Raw genomic sequence first — 24,489 nt, forward strand, 5'->3', positions numbered from 1 at the left:
ATCCTGCAGCGCCCGCAAGGTCCCCCTGCTCAAGAATACATATACATGCCCATCTGAAGTTTGCCAATGAACATCTGAATGATTCAGAGGACAACTGGTGAAAGTGTTGTGGTCAGATGAGACCAAAATGGAGCTCTTTGGCATCAACTCAACTCGCCGTGTTTGGAGGAGGTGGAATGCCGCCTATGACCCCAAGAACACCATCTCCACCGTCAAACATGGAGGTGGAAACATTATGCTTTGGGGGTGTTTTTCTGCTAAGCGGACAGGACAACTTCACCGCATCATTTGATGGGGCCATGTACTGTCAAATCTTGGGTGAGAACCTCCTTCCCTCAGCCAGGGCATTGAAAATGGGTCGTTGATGGGTATTCCAGCATGACAATGACCCAAAACACACAGCCAAGGCAACAAAGGAGTGGCTCAAGAAGAAGCACATTAAGGTCCTGGAGTGGCCTAGCCAGTCTCCAGACCTTAATCCCATAGAAAATCTGTGGAGGGAGCTGAAGCTTCAAGTTGTCAAACGTCAGCCTCGAAACCTTAATGACTTGGAGAAGATCTGCAAAGAGGAGTGGGACAAAATCCCTCCTGAGATGTGTGCAAACCTGGTGGCCAACTACAAGAAACGTCTGACCTCTGTGATTGCCAACAAGGGTTTTGCCACCAAGTACTAAGTCATGTTTTGCAGAGGGGTCAAATACTTATTTCCCTCATTAAAATGCAAATCATTTTATAACATTTTTGACATGCGTTTTTCTGGTTTTTTGTTGTTGTTATTCTGTCTCTCACTGTTCAAATAAACCTACCATTAAAATTATAGACTGATCATTTCTTTGTAATTGGGCAAACGTACAAAATCAGCAGGGGATCAAATACGTTTTTCCCCCACTGTATTCTATTTATACAGGGGGTACCGGTACAGAGTCAATGTGCAGTGGCAACGGTTAGTTGAGGTAATATGTACATGTAGGTAGAGTTATTAAAGTGACTATGCATAGATGATAACAACAGAGAGTAACAGCGGTGTGAAAGGGGGGGGGGGGCAATGCAAATATTCTGGGTAGCCATTTGATTAGATGTTCAGGAGTCTTGTGGCTTGGGGGTAGTAGTTGTTTAGAAGCCTCTTGGACCTAGACTTGGTGTTCCGGTATCGCTTGCCATCCGGTAGCAGAGAGAACAGTCTATGACTAGGATGGTTGGGGTCATTGATCAATTTTAGGGCCTTTCTTTGACACCGCCTGGTATAGAGGTCCTGGAAGGCAGGAAGCTTTTCCCCAGTGATGTACTGGGCTGTACGCACTACCCTCTGTAGTGCCTTGTGGTCGGAGGTCAAGCATTTGCCATACCAGGCAGTGATGCAACCAGTCAGGATGCTCTCGATGGTGCAGCTGTTAAACCTTTTGAGGATCTGAGGACCGATGCCAAATCTTTTCAGTCTCTTGAGGGGGAATAGGTTTTGTTGTGCCCTCTTCACGACTGTCTTAGTGTGCTTGGACCATGTTAGTGTGTTGGTAATGTGGACACCACGGAATTTGAAGTTCTCAACCTACTCAACTACAGCCCCATCGATGAGAATGGGGGCGTGCTCGGTCCTCTTTTTCCTGTAGTCCACAATCATCTCCTTTGTCTTGATCACATTGAGGGAGAGGTTGTTGTCCTGGCACCACCCGGCCAGGTCTCTGACCTCCTCCCTATGGGCTGTCTCGGTGTCGGTTATCAGGCCTACCACTGTTGTGTCATCGGCAAACTTAATGATGGTTTTGGAGTTGTGCCAATCCGTGCAGTCATGAGTGAACAGGGAGTACAGGAGAGGACTGAGCACGCACCCACTGACGGGCCCCTGTGTTGAGGATCAGCGTGGCGGATGTGTTGTAACCTACCCTTACCACCTAGGGGCAGACCGTCAGGAAGTCCAGAATCCAGTTGCAGAGGGAGGTGTTTAGTCCCAGGGTCCTTAACTTATTGATGAGCTTTGAGGGCACTATGGTGTTGAACGCTGAGCTGTAGTCAATGAATAGCATTCTTACGTAGGTGTTCCTTTTGTCCAGGTGGGAAAGGGCAGTGTGGAGTGCAATAGAGATTGCATCATCTGTGGATCTGTTAGGGCGGTATATAAATTGGAGTGGGTCTAGGGTTTCTGGGATAATGGTGTTGATGTGAGCCATGACCAGCCTTTCAAAGCACTTCATTGCTACAGATGTGAGTGCTGCGGGTCGGTAGTCATTTAGGCAGCTTACCTTCGTATTCTTGGGCACAGGGACTATGGTATTGGGCACAGGGACTGTTGGTATTACAGACTCGGACAAGTAGACGTTGAAAATGTCAGTGAAGACACTTGCCAGTTGGTCAGCACATACTCGAAGTACACGTTCTGGTAATCCGTCTGGCCTTGCAGCCTTGTGAATGTTGACCTGTTTAAAGGTTTTACTCACCTTGGCTGAAGAGAGGGTGATCACACAGTCTTCCGGAACAGCTGGTGCTCTCATGCATGTTTCAGTGTTATTTGGCTCGAAGCGAGCATAGTAGGCTCACTTGGTAGGCTCGTGTCACTGGGAAGCTCTCGGCTGTGCTTCCCTTTGTAGTCTGTAATGGCAAGCCACGCCACATCCGACGAAAAATGTATTATGTAATTATTGTGCCAGACCACCAGAGCATAGACAACAAGACAGTGAGAGCGATTAGCTTAGTTTGTGGAGTTAAATGGTTGTGTGTATTCTGGGTACAGACAGGGCCACATGTGAACAGAATAAGACAAAACATTGGCTCTGATTCTACTTCTAAACAGTTGAAGCTCAGGGAATGAGAGAATGAGAAGACAAAAGGGGGTAAGAGGGCGGGAAGGAGCAAACCATTTCTGTTGACACAGAAGTCACCACAGAACAAGGTCAGGGAGATAGCTACCAGTGACCAACACACTGAATGGTAAACCACATACTGAAACAACAATATACACATTTAGGCTAAGCAGGACGCAAATGCCAAAGGGATTTTAATATGAACTATGGCACTGATGTGGGGTGGTGTGAGAGTTTATTTGACAAAAAAAAACAACAGTCTGTCAACTGGGACCATTTCCCAAATACACACAGAACAATCCATAGGGTCATTACCATAAACACATAATAACACACGTGTTCGGGGTCATTTGAAAGACTTCCTCTTAGTGACGTCTCCCAATCAAAGATTGTCAACACCAACAAAAACAAATAAACAAGTCAACAGCCCCCAAAATTCAACATTTTAAATATACAACGGGTCATATCAAGTCCCCTATGTTCCTCAGGATAGGAATAGGATTTAGTAATGAAATAAGTATGTATCAAGAGTCTCAGAGTAGGAGGGCTGATCTAGGATCAGATCCCCCCCCCGTCAATGTATTCTTATTCATTATAATCCAAAAGGCAAAACTCATCCTACTACTCCTAGTCTAAGAGGCTTGATCCGTACGGCCCCAAGTCCCCAGTATCTTCTATCTATCTACAGTGCATTCGGAAAGTATTCAGACCCCTTGACTTTATCCACATTTTGTTAAGTTACAGCCTTATTATAAAATTGATTCAATAGTTTTTTTTTCTCATCAATCTACACACAATTACAAAGCAAAAACAGGTTTTTAGAAATGTTTGCAAATGTTTTAAATAATAAACTGAAATATCATATTTACATAAGTAACCAGACCCTTTACTCAGTACCTTGTTGAAGCACCTTTGGCAGTGATCACAGCCTCGAGTCTTCTGGGTATGACACTACAAGCTTGGCACACCTCTATTTTGAGAGTTTCTTTCATTCTTCTCAAGCTCTGTCAGGTTGGATGGGGAGAATCAATGCACAGCTATTTTCAGGTCTCTCCAGAGATGTTCGATCGGGTTCAAGTCCGGGCTCTAGCTGGGCCACTCAAGGACATTCAGAGACTTGTCCGAAAGCCACTCCTGTGTTGTCTTGGCTGTGTGCTTAGGGTCGTTGTCCTGTTGGAAGGTGAAACTTTGCCCCCAGTCTGAGATCCTGAGAACTCTGGTATTCATCAAGGATATCGCTGTACTTTACTCCGTTCATCATTCCCTCTATCCTGACTAGTCGCCCAGTCCCTGCCACTGAAAAACATCCCCACAGCATGATGCTGCCACCACCATGCTTCACCATAGGGATGGTGCCAGGTTTCCTCCAGACGTGACGATTGGCATTCAGGACAAAGAGTTCCCCCAATCTGTGCCTCGACGCAATCCTGTCTCGGAGCTCTACGGACAATTCCTTCGACCTCAGGGCTTGGTTTTTGCGCTGACATGTACTGTCAACTGTGGGACCTTATATAGACAGGTATGTGCCTTTCCAAATCATGTCCAATCAATTGAATTTACCACAGGTGGACTCCAATCATCATCTCAAGGATGATCAATGGAAACAGGATGCACCTGAGCAAATTTTAGAGTCTCATAGCAAAGGGGCAGAATACTTACGTAAATAAGGTATTTAGGTATAATAACTCCATTACTACTGGCGTATACAAACTCATTTACTACTGGCGTTTAAGAACTCCATTACTACTGGAGTACATGAACTCCATTACTACTGGTGTATATGAACTCCATTACTACTGGAGTATATGAACTCCATTACTACTGGTGTATATGAACTCCATTACTACTCGCGGATAAGAACTCCATTACTACTCACGTATAAGAACTCCATTACTACTGGTGTATATGAACTCCATTACTACTGGCGTATAATAACTCCATTACTACTGGCGTATAAGAACTCCATTATACTGGCATATAATAACTCCATTATACTGCCGTATACGAAGTCCATTACGACAGGTGTATATAATCTCCATTACTACTGGCATATAAGAACTCCATTACTACTGGCGTATAATAACTCCATTACTACTGGCCTATCAGAACTCCATTACTACTGGCGTATAATAACTCCATTACTACTGGCCTATCAGATCTCCATTACTACTGGTGTATAATAACTCCATTACTACTGGCCGATCAGAACTCCATTACTACTGGTGTATAGTAACTCCATTACTACTGGTGTATAAGAACTCGATTACTACTGGTGTATAATAACTCCATTACTACTCACGTATACGAACTCCATTACTACTGGCTTATACAAACTCCATTATACTGGCGTATAAGAACTTCATTACTACTGGTGTATACAAACTCCATTACTACTGGCCTATCAGAACTCCATTACTACTGGTGTATAATAACTCCATATAATCTTGTAGCATTCAATACATTATGGTGAGAATCAGGAATATGTAGCTCTCCTCTATTTCATGTACTGTATACGCTACAAATATCTACAGATTAAACATGAAAGATGAGAAAACATGAAAACATGAGAGATAAAGAAGAGCCATTGGTCTCTCCCCTAAACACAGCAAGACTTACCCATGTGATTCCGTCAGTACCAAATTAGTATACAGGAATAGAGGTCATCGATAGACACATTTTCCAACAATCAATATAACACTGAGCTAAAATATTGTAATTACAAGCACAATAGAAAATATTAAGCACTTCCAAAATGACTATATGTATTTACTTCTAAGCAATAACTTATAAAACATACTATAAGGAAAAACACAGCACCAACACACACATTTGTCAGTACAGTAAGCAAAACAAGTTCAGCGTCCAGTATAGCCATTTTTGGTGGCAACGTGACATTGCAGCTGTAAAGTAAAGGCTCACCTCAGATTTTAAACATTGAAAGTAGGACTCAACTTTTGTCCTCTTATTACCTCACATCAGTGATTCACATTTGCAGTCAGTACCAAGCACAACCAGACAGAATATGACTATTGATGAACTGAAACACTGACCAGACCAACACAGACAGAGGGAGGCGCAGCAGTAGCAGTAGACTCACCATATTGTCGGAGGCTCAGATCCTTCCACTTCCAAGTAGTCATATTTTTCCTCTGTCTGGAAGTCTGTAAAAATGATGGAGATGGTGTCTCCAGGATCAGCAAGTATGGTCCACGTACAGTCCGCATTATTGTAATATTCACTCGGGAAATTGGGACTTGAAATGATGCCACTTGAACCCCTCAGAGTATCACCACATGTGTCCTCAGCTGTCAATCAAACGGAAAGACTTCTGTTAGGAATCGGGCTTAACTCCACATGTAAGTAGTATACAGCAGAAAATAACAGCTGAACCTTTTTTTGGTTTGGTTTTTGTATTTTTTGACTGACGCAAAGTCATATGTATGTTTCTTTGTATATATTAAAAAATATATACAACCATTTTACCACATACAGTATGGATTTTCTTTATCCAGCCAATTTCAAAATTATGAATTAAATTCATTACATTGTGGCAGCTTTTGTATGCCACATATAATATCAGTATATAGTGGTCTCTCTCTCTCTCTCTCTGTCTCTCTCGCACCTTTGTCATGACTATTAATTGGCTCCATCTAGACATGGGTTCTTGGAATCAAAAGGTCCCAGCTGTATTTCCCAGCAGACTATTTCTCCTTTTTAATCAAGGACTTTTCATTTACATTTTTAATGAAAGTTTAGATTTAGAAGCGGAATCAGATTTGTTTGTTTTTCTTGTTTTTTTGGAAATGTTTGGATACATAATGTACAGATAAAGACACATGGACTGGTCTGTGCAGACATTATAAATTATATACATATCATTTATACAGAAAGGCAAACATATAACGTACATATAGATCCACGTATACATGCATGCACATGGTGCGTGGCCATGTGCATGGATATACAGGGAATAAGGTGTGAAGTGATGCTCATTGGAGAATCACTTTTATCCAGGACTAAAACAGTATTTTGGGGGAACAGGGATACAGATATTTACACACTGAGGAATAGACATTGGCATGGTGAGGTGCAATGACTTACATGCCAATGTTTTATTCAAACAATCTACAGGAGGGATAAACGTAGAAACATACAGTATTTCATTCACACACACACACACAAACAAACACTAGCGTGCTGGAACATGCACATATTCACAACCACACAAAGGCACAGAAACAGTCACATGCACATTGGCACATCAAAAAACAGACCCACACACACACACACACACACACACACACACACACACACACACACACACACACACACACACACACACACACACACACACACACACACACACACACACACACACACACACACACACAACACACACACGCAAACACAGAAACAAGTGCACACTCATACAGTATGCACACACATTGGTGAACACACACTCACACACACACAGACTCAGTGATCGGCCATTCTGTATCAACTCTCCTGTCTTCTCCTTCTCCATTATGAATGAGTTTATCATCCTGAGATGTGAAGAGAGATTCATTGTGTCCGAGCACCCTGCCATCCAGGACCTCTACACCAGGCATGGACAAAGACTCCAGCCACCGAAGTCATAGACTGTTATCTCTGCTACATCAAGGCAAGCAGTACCAGTGCACCAAGTCTGGAAGAAACAGGACCATGAACAGCAGATACCCTGAAGCAATAAGACTTCTAAACACAACTACTACATAGCTAATCAAATGGCTATCCGGACTACCTGCATTGACCCAATTTTGCACTAAATCTCTTACACCCTAACACACACACACACACTCACACACACACACACACACACACACACACACACACACACACACACACACACACACACACACACACACACACATTGAGACTACATATGCTTCAACAGTCTATTATATATCCTGTTGCCTTGTCACTTTACCCTACATGTACATAGCTTCCTCAGTTACCTCGTACCTCTGTACATCGACTCGGTACTGGTATTACCTGTATAAAGCCATGTTATTACCTGGTACTCCCTGTATATAGTCATGTTATTACCTGGTACTCCCTGTATATAGCCATGTTAAACCTGGTACTCCCTGTATAGAGCCATGTTATTACCTGGTACTCCCTGTATCGAGCCATGTTATTACCTGGTACTCCCTGTATAGAGCCATGTTATTACCTGGTACTCCCTGTATAAAGCTATGTTATTACCTGCTACTCCCTGTATAGAGCCATGTTATTACCTGGTACTCCCTGTATAGAGCTATGTTATTACCTGGTACTCCCTGTATAGAGCCATGTTATTACCTGGTACTCCCTGTATAGAGCTATGTTATTACCTGGTACTCCCTGTATAGAGCCATGTTATTACCTGGTACTCCCTGTATAGAGCTATGTTATTACCTGGTACTCCCTGTTTAGAGCTATGTTATTACCTGGTACTCCCTGTATAGAGCTATGTTCCTTTTACTGGTTATTCATTATTCACTCTGTATTTATTCACTCTCTCTCTCTATCTCTCTCTCATTCACTCTCTCTCTGTATATTTATATTAACTCTGCATTATTGGAAAATGACCCGTAAGTAAGCATTTAACTGTTAGACTACACCTGTTGTTTATGAAGCATGTGACAAATAACATTTGATTTGATTGGATCCAGAGCTGATTACACACTCTGATGACTGTGGAAAAGTTCAAATTACATACACTTTTAATAGCAATCCCTTTATAAATACCATCAATAACACAAACACCAGATAGAATGTCAATGAGCATGTGAGTGACAGACAGGCTCATCAGGCCTCACTTAGGGTGAAAGGTTGGGATAATATAGGCTTACTCACTGACTTTCTATATAATAATACACTCACTGACTTTCTATTTAATTGTCACATCCTGACCATAGACAGCTCGTATTTTTCTATGGTAGAGTAGGTCAGGGCGTGACTGGGGGGTTTTGTCTAGTTTAATTTTTCTATATTGTGTTGTAGTTTCTTTTTTCTATGTTGGGGTTTTCGTATGATTCCCAATTAGAGGCAGCTGGTCATCGTTGTCTCTAATTGGGGATCATATTAAAGTAGTTGTTTTTCCCACTTGTGTTTGTGGGAGATTATTTTGAGTTAGTGCATGTTGCACCTCGGTCGTCACGGTTTGTTGTTTTGTTTATTGTATGTCTTGCATAGTTTCACATATTAATAAAGATGTAGAACGATACGCACGCTGCGCCTTGGTCTCCTTCCTCCGATGAACGTGACAGAATCTCCCACCACCAAAGGACCAAGCAGCATGCCCAGGAGGAGCAGGGATCCTGGGCCCGGGAGAGAAGAGAGTGGAGGACATCCTGGACCTGGGAGGAGTTAATGGCAGGGGACAAGACCCTGCCATGGAAGCAGGCGGAGATAGCGAGAGAGGAACGGTGATGATACGATGAATTAGCACGGCAATGACGGAAGACCGAGAGACAGCTCCCCAATTTTTTTTTGGGGGGCACACGGGGAGATTGGTGGGGTCAGGGTTTAGACCTGAGCCAACTCGTCGTGCTTACCGTGGGGAGCGTGTGACCAGTCAGGCACCGTGTTATGCGGTGATGCGCACTGTATCTCCAGTGCGCATTCATAGCCCGGTGCGCACTGTGCCTGCGCCCCGCATTTGCCTTGGCTAAAGTGAGCATTCAGCCAGGACGGGTTGTGCCGGCTCAGCGCTCCTGGTCTCCGGTGCGTCTCCTCGGTCCAGGATATCCTGCGCCAGCTCTACGCACTGTGTTGCCAGTGCGTCTTCACAGCCCAGTGCGTCCTGTGCCAGCGCCCCGCACTTGCCGGGCTAAAGTGAGCATTCAGCCAGGACGGGTTGTGCCAGCTCTATGCTCCAGACCTTCAGTGCGCCTTCACGGTCCAGTATATCCTGCACCGGTTCTACACACCAGGTCTCCAGTGCGCCTCCACAGCCCAGTACATCCTGTGCCTGCTCCCCGCACTCTCTCTGAAGTGCGTGTCCTCAGTCAGGTATGTCCTGTGCCTCCTCCTCGCACTCTCCCTGAGGTGTGTGTCACTAGTCCAGTGCCACCTGTACCGGTCCCACGCATCATGCCTCCAGTGCGCCTCCCCAGTCCAGTACGTCCTGTGCCTGCTCCTCACACTCGCCCTGAAGTGCGTGTCACCAGTCTGGTGCCACCTGTCCTGGCTCCACGCACTAGGCCTCCAGTGCGCCTGCCCAGTCCGGCGACGATCCCCAGTCCAGAGCTTCCGGCGACATCCCCAGTCCAGAGCTTCCAGCGCCATCCCCAGTCCAGAGCTTCCGGCGACAGTCCTCTATTTTTTCTATGTTGGGGTTTTCGTATGATTCCCAATTAGAGGCAGCTGGTCATCGTTGTCTCTAATTGGGGATCATATTAAAGTAGTTGTTTTTCCCACCTGTGTTTGTGGGAGATTATTTAGAGTTAGTGCATGTTGCACCTCGGTCGTCACGGTTTGTTGTTTTGTTTATTGTATGTCTTGCATAGTTTCACATATTAATAAAGGTGTAGAACGATACGCACGCTGCGCCTTGGTCTCCTTCCTACGACGAACGTGACAATAATAATACACTCACTGACTTTCTCTATCATAATACACTCACTGACTTTATCATAATACACTCACTGACTTTCTCTATAATAATACACTCACTGACTTTCTATATAATAATACACTCACTGACTTTCTCTATAATAATACACTCACTGACTTTCTCTATAATAATCTACAGTACATTCGGAAGGTATTCAGACCCCTTTACTTTTTCTACATTTTGTTACGTTACAACCTTTTTCTATAATGGATTAAATTGTTGTTTTCTCATCAACCTACACATGATACCCCATAATGACAAAGCAAAAACTGTTTTATAAATCATTTTTGCTAATTTATAAAAACAAATTAAACTGAAATATCACATTTACATAAGTATTCAGACCTTTGGCAGTGATTACAGCCTCGAGTCTTCTTGGGTATTTCGCTACATTCTTGGCACACCTGTATTTGGGGAGTTTCTCTCATTCTTCTCTGCAGATCCTCTCAACCTCTGCCAGGTTGGATGGGGAGAATCAATGCACAGCTATTTTCAGGTCTCGCCAGAGATGTTGGATCGGGTTCAAGTCCGGGCCCTGGCTGGGCCACTCAAGGACATTGAGACCTGTCCCGAAACCACTCTTGTGTTGTCTTGGCTGTGTGCTTAGGGTCATTGTCTTGTTGGAAGGTGAACCTTCACCCCAGTCTGAGGTCCTGAGCGCTCTGGAGCAGGTTTTCATCAAGAATCTCTCTGTACTTTACTCCATTCATCTTTGCTCGATCCTGACTAGTCACCCAGTCTTTGCCGCTGAAAAACATCCCCACAGCTTGATGCTGCCACCACCATGCTTCACCATAGGGAGGGTGTCCGATTTCATCCAGATGTGATGCTTGGCATTCGGGCCAAAGAGTTCAATCTTGGTTTCATCAGACCAGATAATCTTGTTTTTCATGGTCTGAGAGTCCTTAATTTGCTTTTTGGCAAACTCCAAGAGGGCTGTCATGTGCTTTTCTGAGGATTGGCTTACGTCTGGCCACTCTACCATAAAGGCCTGAGTGGTGGAGTGCTGCAGAGATGGTTGTCCTTCTGGAAGGTTCTCCCATCTCTACAGAGGAACTCTGGAGCTCTGTCAGAGTGACCATCAGGTTCTTGGTCACCTCCCTGACCTAGGCCCTTCTCCCCCGATTGGTCAGTTTGGCCGGGCGGCCAGCTCTATGAAGAGTCTTAATGGTTCCAATCTTCTTCCATTTAAGAATGGTGGAGGCCTCTGTTATTGGGGACCTTCAATGCTGCAGAAATGTTTTGGTACCCGTCCCCAGATCTGTGCCGAAAACAATCCTGTCTCGGAGCTCTACAGACAATTCCTTTGACCTTGTGGCTTGGTTTTTTCTCTGACATGCACTGTGGGACCTTGTATAGACAAGTGTGTGCCTTTCCAAATCATGTCCAATCAATTGAATTTACCACAGGTGGACTCCAATCAAGTTGTAGAAACATCTCAAGGATAACCAATGGACAAAGGATGCACCTGAGCAACATCACTTGGAGAACTGCCAACAACAGGTGTGTGAAGCGTGGGATAGAATACGGCTCTGATTGGTTCCTGTTCTCTTGGTTGAAATCAAACTGCATAGATAAAAGTGTTGAGCTCCCATAGCGCAATGCTTTTTTCTATGCCGTTTCACTTTCATATCGCTGCTCCGTAGACTATTGTTCCCGAGTGGCGCAGCGGTCCAAGTGGCGCAGCGGTCCAAGTGGCGCAGCGGCGCCACTACAGTACTACAGTTCGAATCCAAGCTGTGATTGGGAGTCCCATAGGGTGGCGCACAATTGGCCCAGCGTCGTCCTAGCCCGTCATTGTGCATAAGAATTTGTTCTTAACTGACTTGCCAAGTAAAATACAAATAAATTAAATAAATAATGCACCTAGGAATGTTTTGTAATCACATAAAATTGCAGACATGGGCAAAATAGCTTCGGTATGAGATAGAAATGTCGGTGTTGGCCATTTTCGGTTTATCATCCCGGTTCTACTTTGTGATGAACATTCATTAGTTGCACATTAAGAAACAGTGGAGTACTCAATGCTCATACTCAAATCACGGCTAATCACAAATTCACATTAAGCAAATAGGCCTGAGGGGGTGTCACATATGTCCAATATACCACGGCTAAGGGCTGTTTTTAAGCACGACCTAACGCAGAGTGCCTGGACACAGCCCTTAGCAGTGGTATATTGGCCATATACCACAAACCCCTGAGGTGCCTTATTGTTATTATAAACTGGTTACCGACATAATTAGAGCAGTAAAAATAAATATTTTGTCATACCTGTGTTATACGGTCTGATATACCACGGCTGTCAACCAATCAGCATTCAGGGCTCGAACCGCCCAGTTTATAAGTAGGATTGAATAGTTCCTTTAGAATACGTCAATGTTGAAGAAACTAATTTCCTGGTTTTAGAAAAATAAATAATGCCTCTTAGATGCAACATGAAAGAAATAACTCAATGAGTGATGTGCACTAATGAAATCAAGATACTTCAACAATGATAAGGCCGTGTCTGTGGAAAGAAACGGCATAAAACCGTATTTCTCAGCCTCTCAAGTAGCACAGCGGTCTAAGGAACTGCATTGCAGTGCTTGAGGTGTCACTACAGACCCGTGTTTGATCCCAGTCTGTATCACAACCGGCCGTGGCCGGGAGTCCCATAGGGCGGCGTACAATTGGCCCAGCGTCGTCCGGGTTAGGGGATGGTTTGGCCGAGGGGGATTTACTTGGCTCATTGCGCACTAGCGACTCCTTGTGGCGGGCAGGGCGCCTGCAGGCTGACTTATGGTCATCACTTGAACAGTGTTTCCTCCGACACATTGGTGCAACTGGCTTCCGGTTTAAGCGGGCAGGTGTTAAGGAGCGCAGTTTGGCGGGTCACGTTTCGGGGGACGCATTATTCAACGTTCGCCTCTCCCGAGCCCGTTGGGGAGTTGCAGAGATGATTGGGGAAAATAAAAAATGTATATTTTGATATGTCTCTGCAATAAAAAATTCCCTTTGGAAAACATTCTTGTCAGTCATTTCTAAATCAATTCTGCATTCCCCTGCTTCTTTTACTGCCCACCCTCAATGAAGAGCAGAGCCAGAACACCAACCTCAGCCTTTCATTTCAACCTGAATCATAATAATGAAAAACATATAGGACTCAGTCAGGAAAGAAATCCACCGTGCACCACAATATGTGCTGCACTGCAGGAGATAGCACCCGCAATAAATACCCCTAACACTGGTTAACATGGACCAGGGCTTTCAGTTTCCAGTTCCCACCTACTGAGGTCTATCGAAGACACATTTTCATTGGACTGCTTTAAACTCCCAACATGCAAAGCTGTGACAGACTGTTTATTGGATGACAGCCTTTTTAAACAGAAAGTGTTTGTTGGAGATATGAGTGTCAGTGCCCTGGGACGACCTGTCAGCCTTTTCAAAGACAGACCACTCAGCAGACAGTGTATCCCTCCACTACGGGCCTGTAGTCAAATTGGCCCTAGGAAGACGCATAGCCATTCTCCTGATGTTAGTCTCCACTCGAAGACAATCTCTGTTGGTAAACTTCCAGTAGCTAACTAAGCTAGCAGGGGAATGATCTTCTACACTGCAACAAAGCAACGGCCCCATCATACGAAACAAAGGAAAACAAAGGCTGAATGAATCGGTTCAGTAAACAATGAGCCATCAACTCAGTGTATAAATCATTATAGTTCATGACTTCTGTAAGCAGGGGTTCCCTAAATGTAATGAGGGAATTACTGTACACTCTCATGTCTCTCTAGAGAGTAAGAGAAAGAGAGTGAGATGGAGAGAGGGAGACAGAGACAGAGGGAGACAGAGAGAGAATACATAGCACAACTATGACAATACAACCAACAAAAACAGGTCACAACTCCTGCAGCTCTGTCGCATGCTGGGTCTGTACATAGTCAATGGTAGGCTTCGAGGGGACTCCTATGGTAGGTACACCTATAGCTCATCTCTTGGCAGTAGTACTGTAGACTACTTTATCACTGATCTCAACCCAGAGTCTCTCAGAGCATTCACAGTCAGCCCACTGACACCCCTATCAGACCACAGCAAAATCAGTCTACTTGAACAGAGCAATACTCAATCATGAGGCATCAAAGCCAAAGGAACTGAGTAACATTAAGAAATGCTATAGATGGAAGGAATGCAGTTTGGAAACCTACCAAAAACAATTAGGCAACAACAAATTCAATCCCTTTTAGACAATTTCCTGGGTAAAACGTTGCATTGTAATAGTGAAGGTGTAAACCTGGCAGTAGAAAATATTAACAGTATATTTGACCTCAGCTTCCCTATCAAATCTCAAAATCTCAAATAGAAAACCGAAGAAAATGAACAACAATGACAAATGATTTGATGAGGAATGCAAAAATCAAAGAAAGAAATTTAGAAACCTGTCCAACCAAAAACATAGAGACCCGGAAAATCTGAGTCTACACCTTTACTATGGTGAATCACTTAAACAATACAGTACACTACGGAAAAAGAAGCAGAGCCTTGCTATTGAGAGAGGACGCTATTGAGAAAGGCCGCCGTAGGCAGACATGGATCTCAAGAGAAGACAGGCTATGTGCACACTGCCCACAAAATGAGGTGGAAACTGAGCTGCACTTCCTAACCTCCTGCCCAATGTATGATCATATTAGAGACACATATTTCCCTCAGATTACACTGATCCACAAAGTATTCAAAAACAAACCGATTTTGATAACTTCCGATATCTACTGGGTGAAATACCAAAGTGTGCCATCACCGCAGCAAGATTTGTGACCTGTTGCCACAAGAAAAGATCAACCAGTGAAGAACAAACACCATTGTAAATACAACCAATATTTATGCTTATTTATTTTCCCTTTTGTACATTAACCATTTGTACATCGTTACAACACTGTATATATACATAATATGACATTTGTAATGTCTTTATTCTTTTGAAACTTCTGTATGTGTAATGTTTAAAGTACATTTTTATTGTTTATTTCACTTATGTATATTATCTACCTCACTTGTTTTGGCAATGTTAACATATGTTTCCCATGCCAATAAAGCCCCTTAAATTGAATTGTATTGAGAGAGAGGGAGACAGACAGAGGGAGAGAGAGAGTGAGAGCCAGAGCGAGAGAGAGAAGAAGAAGAGAGAGAGGTGGTATTCTATGATGGGGTTCCATGAGAGGCGAGTCATTTTCCCTTCAGCAGGCAGTAGGCATCCCATAGACCCCAGCCTGGCCCTGTTCTTTTCCCTTCAGCAGGCAGTAGGAATCCCAGAGACCCCAGCCTGGCCCTGATCTCTTCCTTCAGCAGGCAGTAGGCATCCCAGAGACCCCAGCCTGGCCCTGTTCTCTTCCCTTCAGCAGGCAGTAGGCATCCCAGAGACCCCCAGCCTGGCCCTGTTCTCTTCCCTTCAGCAGGCAGTAGGCATCCCAGAGACCCCCAGCCTGGCCCTGTTCTCTTCCCTTCAGCAGGCAGTAGGCATCCCAGAGACCCCAGCCTGGCCCTGATCTCTTCCTTCAGCAGGCAGTAGGAATCCCAGAGACCCCAACACCCTAGCTTAACCTGCTCTACTTTACTCTCTCAACCAGATCTGCCTGTCTGTCAGCTCTACGGAAAGACAGAGAGATAGCCTCAACTGGCTGAATACCTCATTTAGGCCAAGAGGGACCGTGCCTCAAAGAAAATAGCAATATAAATAGAATGTGATGGGTTTGGTATCAAGTTTCAAATGTTAGAGTATTGATCACCTTCCCCCCCCCCCATGTGGGTTACAAAGACCTGTTGAATAATTAATGGTATTAATATAGGTTGCTATGGATTCTCTGTTTTATTTGGATCTTCCCTGCTCATACAGTGCTCCATCCTAGATATCATGTAGGAAGTCTAGATGGAAAGAGCAGTCTATCTCCCCACTGGCCATGAGAGTCCTACTAGCAGAATTCCTTTAGGAGCTGCGAGAGCGTGAGTGGCATTCTGTTTCATTTAGAAACATTACTGTTCTCCCTGACCCCTTTAGACTGCTCTGATCACTCATGCAAAAGATAATAACCAGCGATTTTCCACATAAACAATGTGTTTGTTGTAATGTTAATGTGCTTCTCTGTCTGTTATGCCTCGAAGGGGACAAAACATTATAGATTGTCCGTACTTGGTGCTGTGTTACTCCAGACATGTTATACAGTGAAAATGGTAGCCGGGGGAACCGCACATCACTGTTCTGTAAACCAGACCGCTTTTCTTATTCGTCGTCTTCTTCCTCGTCTTCCTCTTCTTCCGCCTGCCAACTAACAACAATCTCAATCTTTCCTTCCTTCCACTGCTGGGTCCTGCTGGTGATGTTTACCGGTGGCGTAGTTGTTTATCTTCTATTTTTGCATTCATTCGACCCATCGACTAGTCTCCGCACATTAATTCAAGGAGCCATCACTTCAGAGACTGGCTTGCTGGATGTGCGATTGATGGAAATAGCATGTAATCCATACCATGTGACAGGCGAGAGAGGCTTCCCATGGAACATGGTGATTGAGCCGCATTGAGTGAGCAGCACTGGGAGGGCTAGGGGGGTGAGCAGGGGATGCTTGGCTGGTGAGAGGGGGGCTGGGGTAGGGGTTTAATCCAGTCATCTAAGAGATTGGGAAGATCAAAATGGGGGGAGATGACTGGGGAAACCCCAGGAATTATGGGCTCTGTGGGGCTGAAAATGGGAGAAGAGGGGAGTCTAGGGGCTGGCACCTACAGATACCCTAAGACATCAATCAAAAACCTCTTGAGTGGACCCATGGAAAATAGCCTTTGAAAGGGCTGGATGCTGTGCTGATGGGAGGATGGGAGAGTGAAAAACAAAGAGGGGGTTAGAGGGATGAGGAGGCCGATCAAAGCACCCTACTTCTCTAATGGGGCAGTGTTACACAAAAGATTGTTGGCGAACGCAAAGCTTGGGCTCGTGGCTACAACTGGCAGTTACATAAGAATAGAGCTATATGTAGAGTATGTCCCGTCATACAACTGGCTGCAGTGCCAAACGATTAGTTCTTTTTCTCTTTAAATCCCTTTATGGTGGGATGGTATCCCCACTTGGTGTCCAGTTTTTAGGTACACCCATCTAGTACCAGGTCGGACCCCCCTTTGCCCCCAGAACAGCCTGAATTCACCGGGGCATGAATTCTACAAGGAGCGTTGTTCAAATGTTGCTCAATTGCTATCAAGGGACCTAACGTGTGCCAGGAAAACATTCCTCACACTATTACACCACCGCCACCAGCCTGTACCATTGACACAAGACAGGATGGGGCCATGGACTTATGATGCATATGCAAAATCCTGACTCTGCCATGAGCATAGCAAGACTGGAAGTGGAACATCCCTGGAGAGGCTTGAAAATAGTTGTGCAGTGATGCTGCCCATCCAACAGAGTTTGAGAAGATCTGCAGAATAGTATGGGAGAAACTCCCCAAATACAGGTGTGCCAAGCTCAGAGCGTCATACCCAAGAATACGCAATGCTGTAATCGCTGCCAAGGGTGCTTCAACAAAGTACTGAGTGAAGGGTCTGAAAACTTATGTAAATGTTATATTTTTTTTATTTTTATTTGTAATAAATAAAACATTTCTAAATACCTGTTTGTGCTTTGTCAATATGGGTTATTGTGTGTAGATTGATGAGGATAATTATAAAACATTTTTTAATACATTTTAGAATAAGGCTGTAACGTAACAAACCTTGGAAAAAGTCAAAGGGTCTGAATACTTTCCTAAGGCACTGTAACATCATTCACACCTGAACAGACGGGACATAACCTTAAACAAAGTGGCAATCAGCAGGTGAAACAATAACAAAGCATTGTCCCGCCCCTGTTTTGGTAAAAAGCTGAGGGCTAGGGTTGTAAACACTCTCAAATTCATAGATAGAGCTATGGATGTAAGGACTGACCATCCATGAGATCAAAATTATACAGTTTGAACCAAAATTATAGTTGCATATATATAAACAATGTAAATGTTAACAATATCTTTTTATACAACGGGGGGGTCTAATCCTGACTGCTGATTGGTTAAAAACGCATTCCACCAGCTAAATCTATGACTCTAAAATGTCTATATATATATATATATATTATAGTGTTTGTTTACATTTACTTTGTTTAAAACATTGGAGTGAAAAACAAGATTATATTTTGGGTTCTGATTCAGGTACGACATTTGAACTAAGCTCATGAGGCATTTTTAAGTTAGATTCTTCAAGAATCAATGGGTACATTTAATTAATTCAGAAGTCCAAAAATGAATGAAGCAACTGCAGATTGCTCCTTTAAACAACAGAGAGGGAGCATTATGACTGGGACCATCAGGGGGAGATTTGTGAGGTGTATAAAGTAGTATTTTTCAGTGTCATCAAATCATTGTGTGTTAAACCAAACAGGAATTGTATTATCTATTAACGGTCAATGAAACAGTTGAAGAAAATGCCTTAACCTGGTGAGAATGAATGATAGAAACCAACACGATGGGAGGTAATATGTTGAGGCAGGCACCTGTGTTTTGGGTGGATGCTCTTGGACCGTTTCAGAAGTTGGTGTCTCCAGCTAGGTTGCTGTTGTTTTTCTCTCTCAGGAGGTGGGAAAATGTCAGCCTAGCCCTCCCTGACAACTTGAACAAATGCTTGAATGCAAACACATTTGTTATGCTCCACAGCTCCCAGAGAAACAAGCCCATTTCAACTTTCTGATCTCTTCCACTCTGAGTACCTTGTGGTTTTGGCAGCTCAATAATTAGGATTAAAAAGACGAGTCTGAAACTAATTCAGGGGAGTTCCAGAGAGAGAGTCTAAGTGTCATCACTCAAACAGTGACAGAAGGAATGCAGTCATGTCCCAGTCTAGTTCTGATAGATTAATAAAGTGTTTTGTGTGTGCGTTTGTTTGTTTGTGTTTGTGTATTAGTCTCTGTATGTCAGTTTCATGTGTGTGTATGTGTGTTTGTTTCTGTGTGTGTGTGTGAAAATACCTTACATAATTGTTGCCTCATATGAGTAGGTGCATCTCGGAGACCTTTTGACAACAGAGTTTATTCTCCCTGGAATGACGTCCTGTCATCTCTTCTCCCAGTCAGTGTTGTCATACAGAGAACACTAGCCTCCAGAAGGCCACAGGCCCAGAGCATACAACCATGGCCAGAGAGACCCAGAGCATACAACCATGGCCAGAGAGTTCCGTCCACTTAGGAGCTTCAGTGTGAAATGAACTGCAATGTTCCACAGGAGTGGACACAGGGAATGTCCACTCTTGTCAGTGTGTCTCAGTGATGCAGGGAGCCATGTACGACAGTGATATAAATATAGGGACAGCTATTCCAGGCCAAATCATCTGTTCCCTAGCTGTTCAATTCATCACAGGTCTGCTTGGGGACATCTGCCATAAATGTTTCATGTCAAAACAGAGCTGAGTCAGGCCACAATGACTGTAGCGAGTGTGCCAAGCCTTGGTTCAGAGATCCCTCATGAGGGCACAAGTAAAACCACAGCTACTGTGGTTGGAACCTTGTAAAACAGAACTGGATTGATGCAGTGACAAATAAAGGTGTACAGGGAATTCCTCAGAGCCTTCAACATCGGGTTGAATGATTTAACTAGACTACAAAGTGTAGGAAAAGGAAGAGCATTGATAAGTCTTGAGCGGCTTATAGGCAGGTATCCTAGTGGTTAGAGCATTGGGCCAGTAACCGAAAGGTTGCTGGATTGAATTACCGAGCTGACAAGGTACTATGTCGTTCTGCCCTTGAACAAAGCAGTTAACAAAGCACTGTTCACTGGTAGGCCGTCATTGTAAATAAGAATTTGTTCTTAACTGGCTTGCCTAGTTAAATAAAGGTAAAACAATAAAATACAAATATTGCTCTGGATAAGAGAGTCTGCAAAATGTTACGGTTTGTCTGGGATGAAAAAAATTGCTCAAACCACAACCCACCGCTAGTAATACCTTGGCAAGAATGAAGGCCAGATTTATTTCTTATTGGGATGATGTTAACACTGCTTCATGGGCGGTAAAGTCCGTTCAGAGATGCTATCAGAAAATTCTGGCTTGTGAAGGCTGAGTAATCGGCCTTCAGTCAGGAGACAGGAGACAGGAGACAGGAGACAACATGGCTCAGCTGTTGAGGCGGGGCAGCCCTGGTGCCACCGCCGTCACTCGGCGCCCGCTGCATACCATTATCTACTCCCCTTAATGAGATAATCAGTGCTAAAAAACGCTGCAATCACTGGAACCACGACCCCTCCACTGATAATCAACACCGCGATCCATATCAAATTATAATCAAGCAATCAATTAGGAGAACTGTCCCTCTGTGGTGTAAATGCTTTGAATAGATCAACCCTATTACTTCAATGTATTATTTTGGCACCTAGGGGACCCAAGCACAGTGCGACAGCGAGCAAAGCACAGCGGAGAGTGTCACATTGGTTTGTTGATCGCAGCCAAAAAGACATGTCATTCAGCGAGGCGTGTCGCCTCTTCCTCTAGGCTCTTATTCATTTTCTGTTATAATATTCTGTACTTAATCTGTGCTGAGTTAACCATCCACTGCAATTAGCACATGGGGACTTCAATCCCCTCTCCAGGCCTGGGGGGAGTTGTTTATTTACTTCAACACAACCTAAAGGTCACAGTTTGGTCCACTTATCTACTTCCTCACTCATATCAACTCATATCATGGTCATCACAATTAGCCACATAGCAGCCCTCATGGTCTAGGTAGTATAAAGGCTGAAGGCATTATACCCCCCCCCCCCCCCAGTCAGAGATGAGGGCATCTTGACTTGATCGACGTGCTGCTATCCCTCTGTAGATCCTTCCAGGATACTACATCTATGCACAGTGGTCCTATGGTAAAGGACAGGCATGTTTTTTAGGTAAAGGTCACAATTTGGTCCACTTATCTACTTACTCACTCATTTCAACTCATATTCTGTTCATCACAATTAGCAACATAGCAGCCCTCATATCAACTCATATCATGGTCATCACAATTAGCAACATAGCAGCCCTCATACCAACTCATACTGAGTTACTGAAGCGAAGGGAGCTTAGTACCAACTCGCTCAATAACAACCAGTACTTAGCCCTAGCCTGATTCCAGATGTCTTTTTGTTGTCCTGCCACCTCCTGAGCTCCTGGTATAACACAAACCATAGGAGTCGGCAAGACAGCACAAACAGACCTGCTATAAGTTCCCCACAGCCGCACTAAATAATGACAATGGAGTGGGCCAAGGATGTATCCTAACCCACCCATCAATCTGGAAACATTTTGAACAAGTGATCCCTTCCACATCATCTCTTAATTAGCTCACCTAATTACAGGGCTTAGCTGCAACTCTGACCGATAGACAGTAGCCTGATCCATTCTAACCTCAAGTAATTACACCATGCAGCAAAAAGTCCTGAGCACATCATGGACAGTGTTAGATAACCCCATTCAGAGCCCCGATGAGGAGTCTATCTGCTTTAGCGGACTAGATGAAGAGATGCATATATGATGCAACAGCTAAGCTCCGACACTGAGCATGAGGTTCATATGAGGTAAAAACATTTGCATGGATTTTGTGTTAATTTGCTGAAGACGGGCTGCCGCAAAGGTGTCTGCTTTCATTGCCACTGAGCGTACGGTTGTTCAGAGGGAAGGTCCATCTTCAGAAAGCATTGGCACACTCTCGATTACATATCAGTATGCAAATGAGATGGATCATCCCCTCTATATCATGCAGTAAAATCAGTTTCTCGGTTCAGCGGCCATCAAAGCATTTATCATAATGTATTAAGATGTTCATCGGTACAGGGATAGAAGCATCTTTTGTTTGAAATGGAAAATGAGACATCATGCCTGTCAATGTATTTCATCATCACTACAATCACGATAACTCCCTTTCTGTTCGCTGCTATTCATGGTAAGCAATTTCATTCCAAAACTGATGAATTAAAACAACGCTAAATCATATAGATTATACAGTAAATCATGTTTTGGAAATGTATTCTCTTAAAGTTAACATCGAACAAGACCCAGGCCAATGTGACAGTCTTCTGCAGTCAATAAAATCAACATGATTACACAACAAGACAAGACATGCCTGTCCTTTACCATAGGACCACTGTGCATAGATGTAGTATCCTGGAAGGATCTACAGAGGGATAGCAGCACGTCGATCAAGTCAAGATGCCCTCATCTCTGACTGGGGGGGTGATAATGCCTTCAGCCTTTATACTACCAAGACCATAACTCACATTCTCATTTGTGATCTAACCTCGCTCAGATGATACTGAGCACACATCGTCACATCTCCATGTGTTTCTCCAATGTCCATATGCATGACCAGATAATGCTATGCATGGTATGTGTTCATCTGTCATATAGGTGTAGATGACTCCAGCCTTGGATTCATCTCCACTGCATACACTGATGCTCATGCTCCCAGGTGATTTTATTACAGCAACGGTTCAACCCTTAGGTCTTCATCAGGCAAATGTTGGTATAATACAATCCCCTGGGAGCGGGAGCAGTACTGTGCAGCATTTTCATTTCTGTTTTTCATTAATTCACCTACAACTCCAGCACCTGTTAAAAGTAGCTGGATTGTGCGTATGTTCTTCAGCTTTTGTCCTCTCCACCCCGCCACACTCCGACCCCCAGGGTTAATAAGGCTGTAGCAAGATGAGGTCAGCTACAATTTTCTGAGAGAGTCACGCGGGATGGATGACACAAGGTGCTATCGAACCATCTCAATCACAGTATGCAAATTACCATTGAGGCACACACAAGAAGGCAGGCAACAGGGTATGAATGGAGAGGAGAGGAGAGGAGAGAGAGGAGAGGAGAGGAGAGGAGAGGAGAGGAGAGGAGAGGAGAGGAGAGGAGAGGAGAGGAGAGGAGAGGAGAGGAGAGGAGAGCGTAGGTGAGGAGAGGAGAGAGAGGAGAGGAGAGGAGAGGAGAGGAGAGGAGAGGAGAGGAGAGGAGAGGAGAGGAGAGGAGAGGAGAGGAGAGGAGAGGAGAGGAGAGGGATAGTAGAAGCGTGGTAATACCAGAAAGAGCAGGACATCAGAGAACTCAAGCAACACAGCTACACCACCATATCATATGGGTAGGTAGAATAAAACAACGTATCATATGGGTAGGTAGACTACACCACCATATCATATGGGTAGGTAGACTACACCACCATATCATATGGGTAGGTAGACTAAACCAACGTATCATATGGGTAGGTAGACTACACCACCATATCATATGGGTTGGTAGACTACACCACCATATTACATGGGTAGGTAGACTACACCACCATATCATATGGGTAGGTAGACTACACCACCATATCATATGGGTAGGTAGACTACACCACCATATCATATGGGTAGGTCCTGGATTCCTCCACTAAAGAAGTGTGGGGATGTGGAATGTTAATAACATAAAAACACAGAAAACATAAAACAAGAAAAAAGGTTCTCTTAATGCATTTCCTGTATTTTGATCCTGTATTCAAACACCTATTTTAATTAAACCCTTTTTTTGCCAGGTAAGTTGACTCAGAACACATTCTCATTTACAGCAACAACCTGGGGAATAGTTACAGGGGAGAGGAGGGGGATGAATGAGCCAATTGGTGAAAAACTAAGGATAAACTTCCAGAGTCAAGCCAAGCTCTAAAACAAATGATGCCCTCTCCATCTGCTTTATAGGCCTGAGTCTCCCTCATTCCAACACAGTGAGCATTGTAAAGTCACCTTCATCCTTGTCGCCTCTACTGCAGGAGAAATTCAGCACAAATGATGTACTGTATGTATTTGTACTGAATTTGATGAGGGAGTATAGTATATGTGTGGGCCTTGTTATTGGATTGCACATCCTCAAGCAGTAGAGGATTTAGGTATCCGCGACATGGGCAGCCGCCCAGAGCAGCATCTTGCCGGGGGCAGCACGGGGCACCTGCTCAAAAATATTTGGAAGGGTGACATTTGCGCGATCGGTTTTCTATCGCTCATTTGCATGTCACATCAATGA

The 24,489-nt window shown here is 44.1% G+C and overlaps 1 protein-coding gene across 3 annotated transcripts in view; it reads right to left on the minus strand.

The window, feature by feature from the left end:
* The window catches only part of LOC106588997 (CUB and sushi domain-containing protein 3), a 746,396-nt gene that overhangs the window by 441,540 nt on the left and 280,367 nt on the right, over positions 1 to 24,489 (minus strand). For all 3 annotated transcript variants that reach the window (XM_045709277.1, XM_014178612.2, XM_014178611.2), the window contains exon 5: positions 5,893 to 6,100. In XM_045709277.1, coding sequence (XP_045565233.1) covers positions 5,893 to 6,100 — 208 coding nt within the window. The remainder of the gene's footprint in view (positions 1 to 5,892; positions 6,101 to 24,489) is intronic.

Source organism: Salmo salar, chromosome ssa27, assembly GCF_905237065.1.
Source record: "Salmo salar chromosome ssa27, Ssal_v3.1, whole genome shotgun sequence".
Classification (NCBI taxonomy): domain Eukaryota; kingdom Metazoa; phylum Chordata; class Actinopteri; order Salmoniformes; family Salmonidae; genus Salmo; species Salmo salar.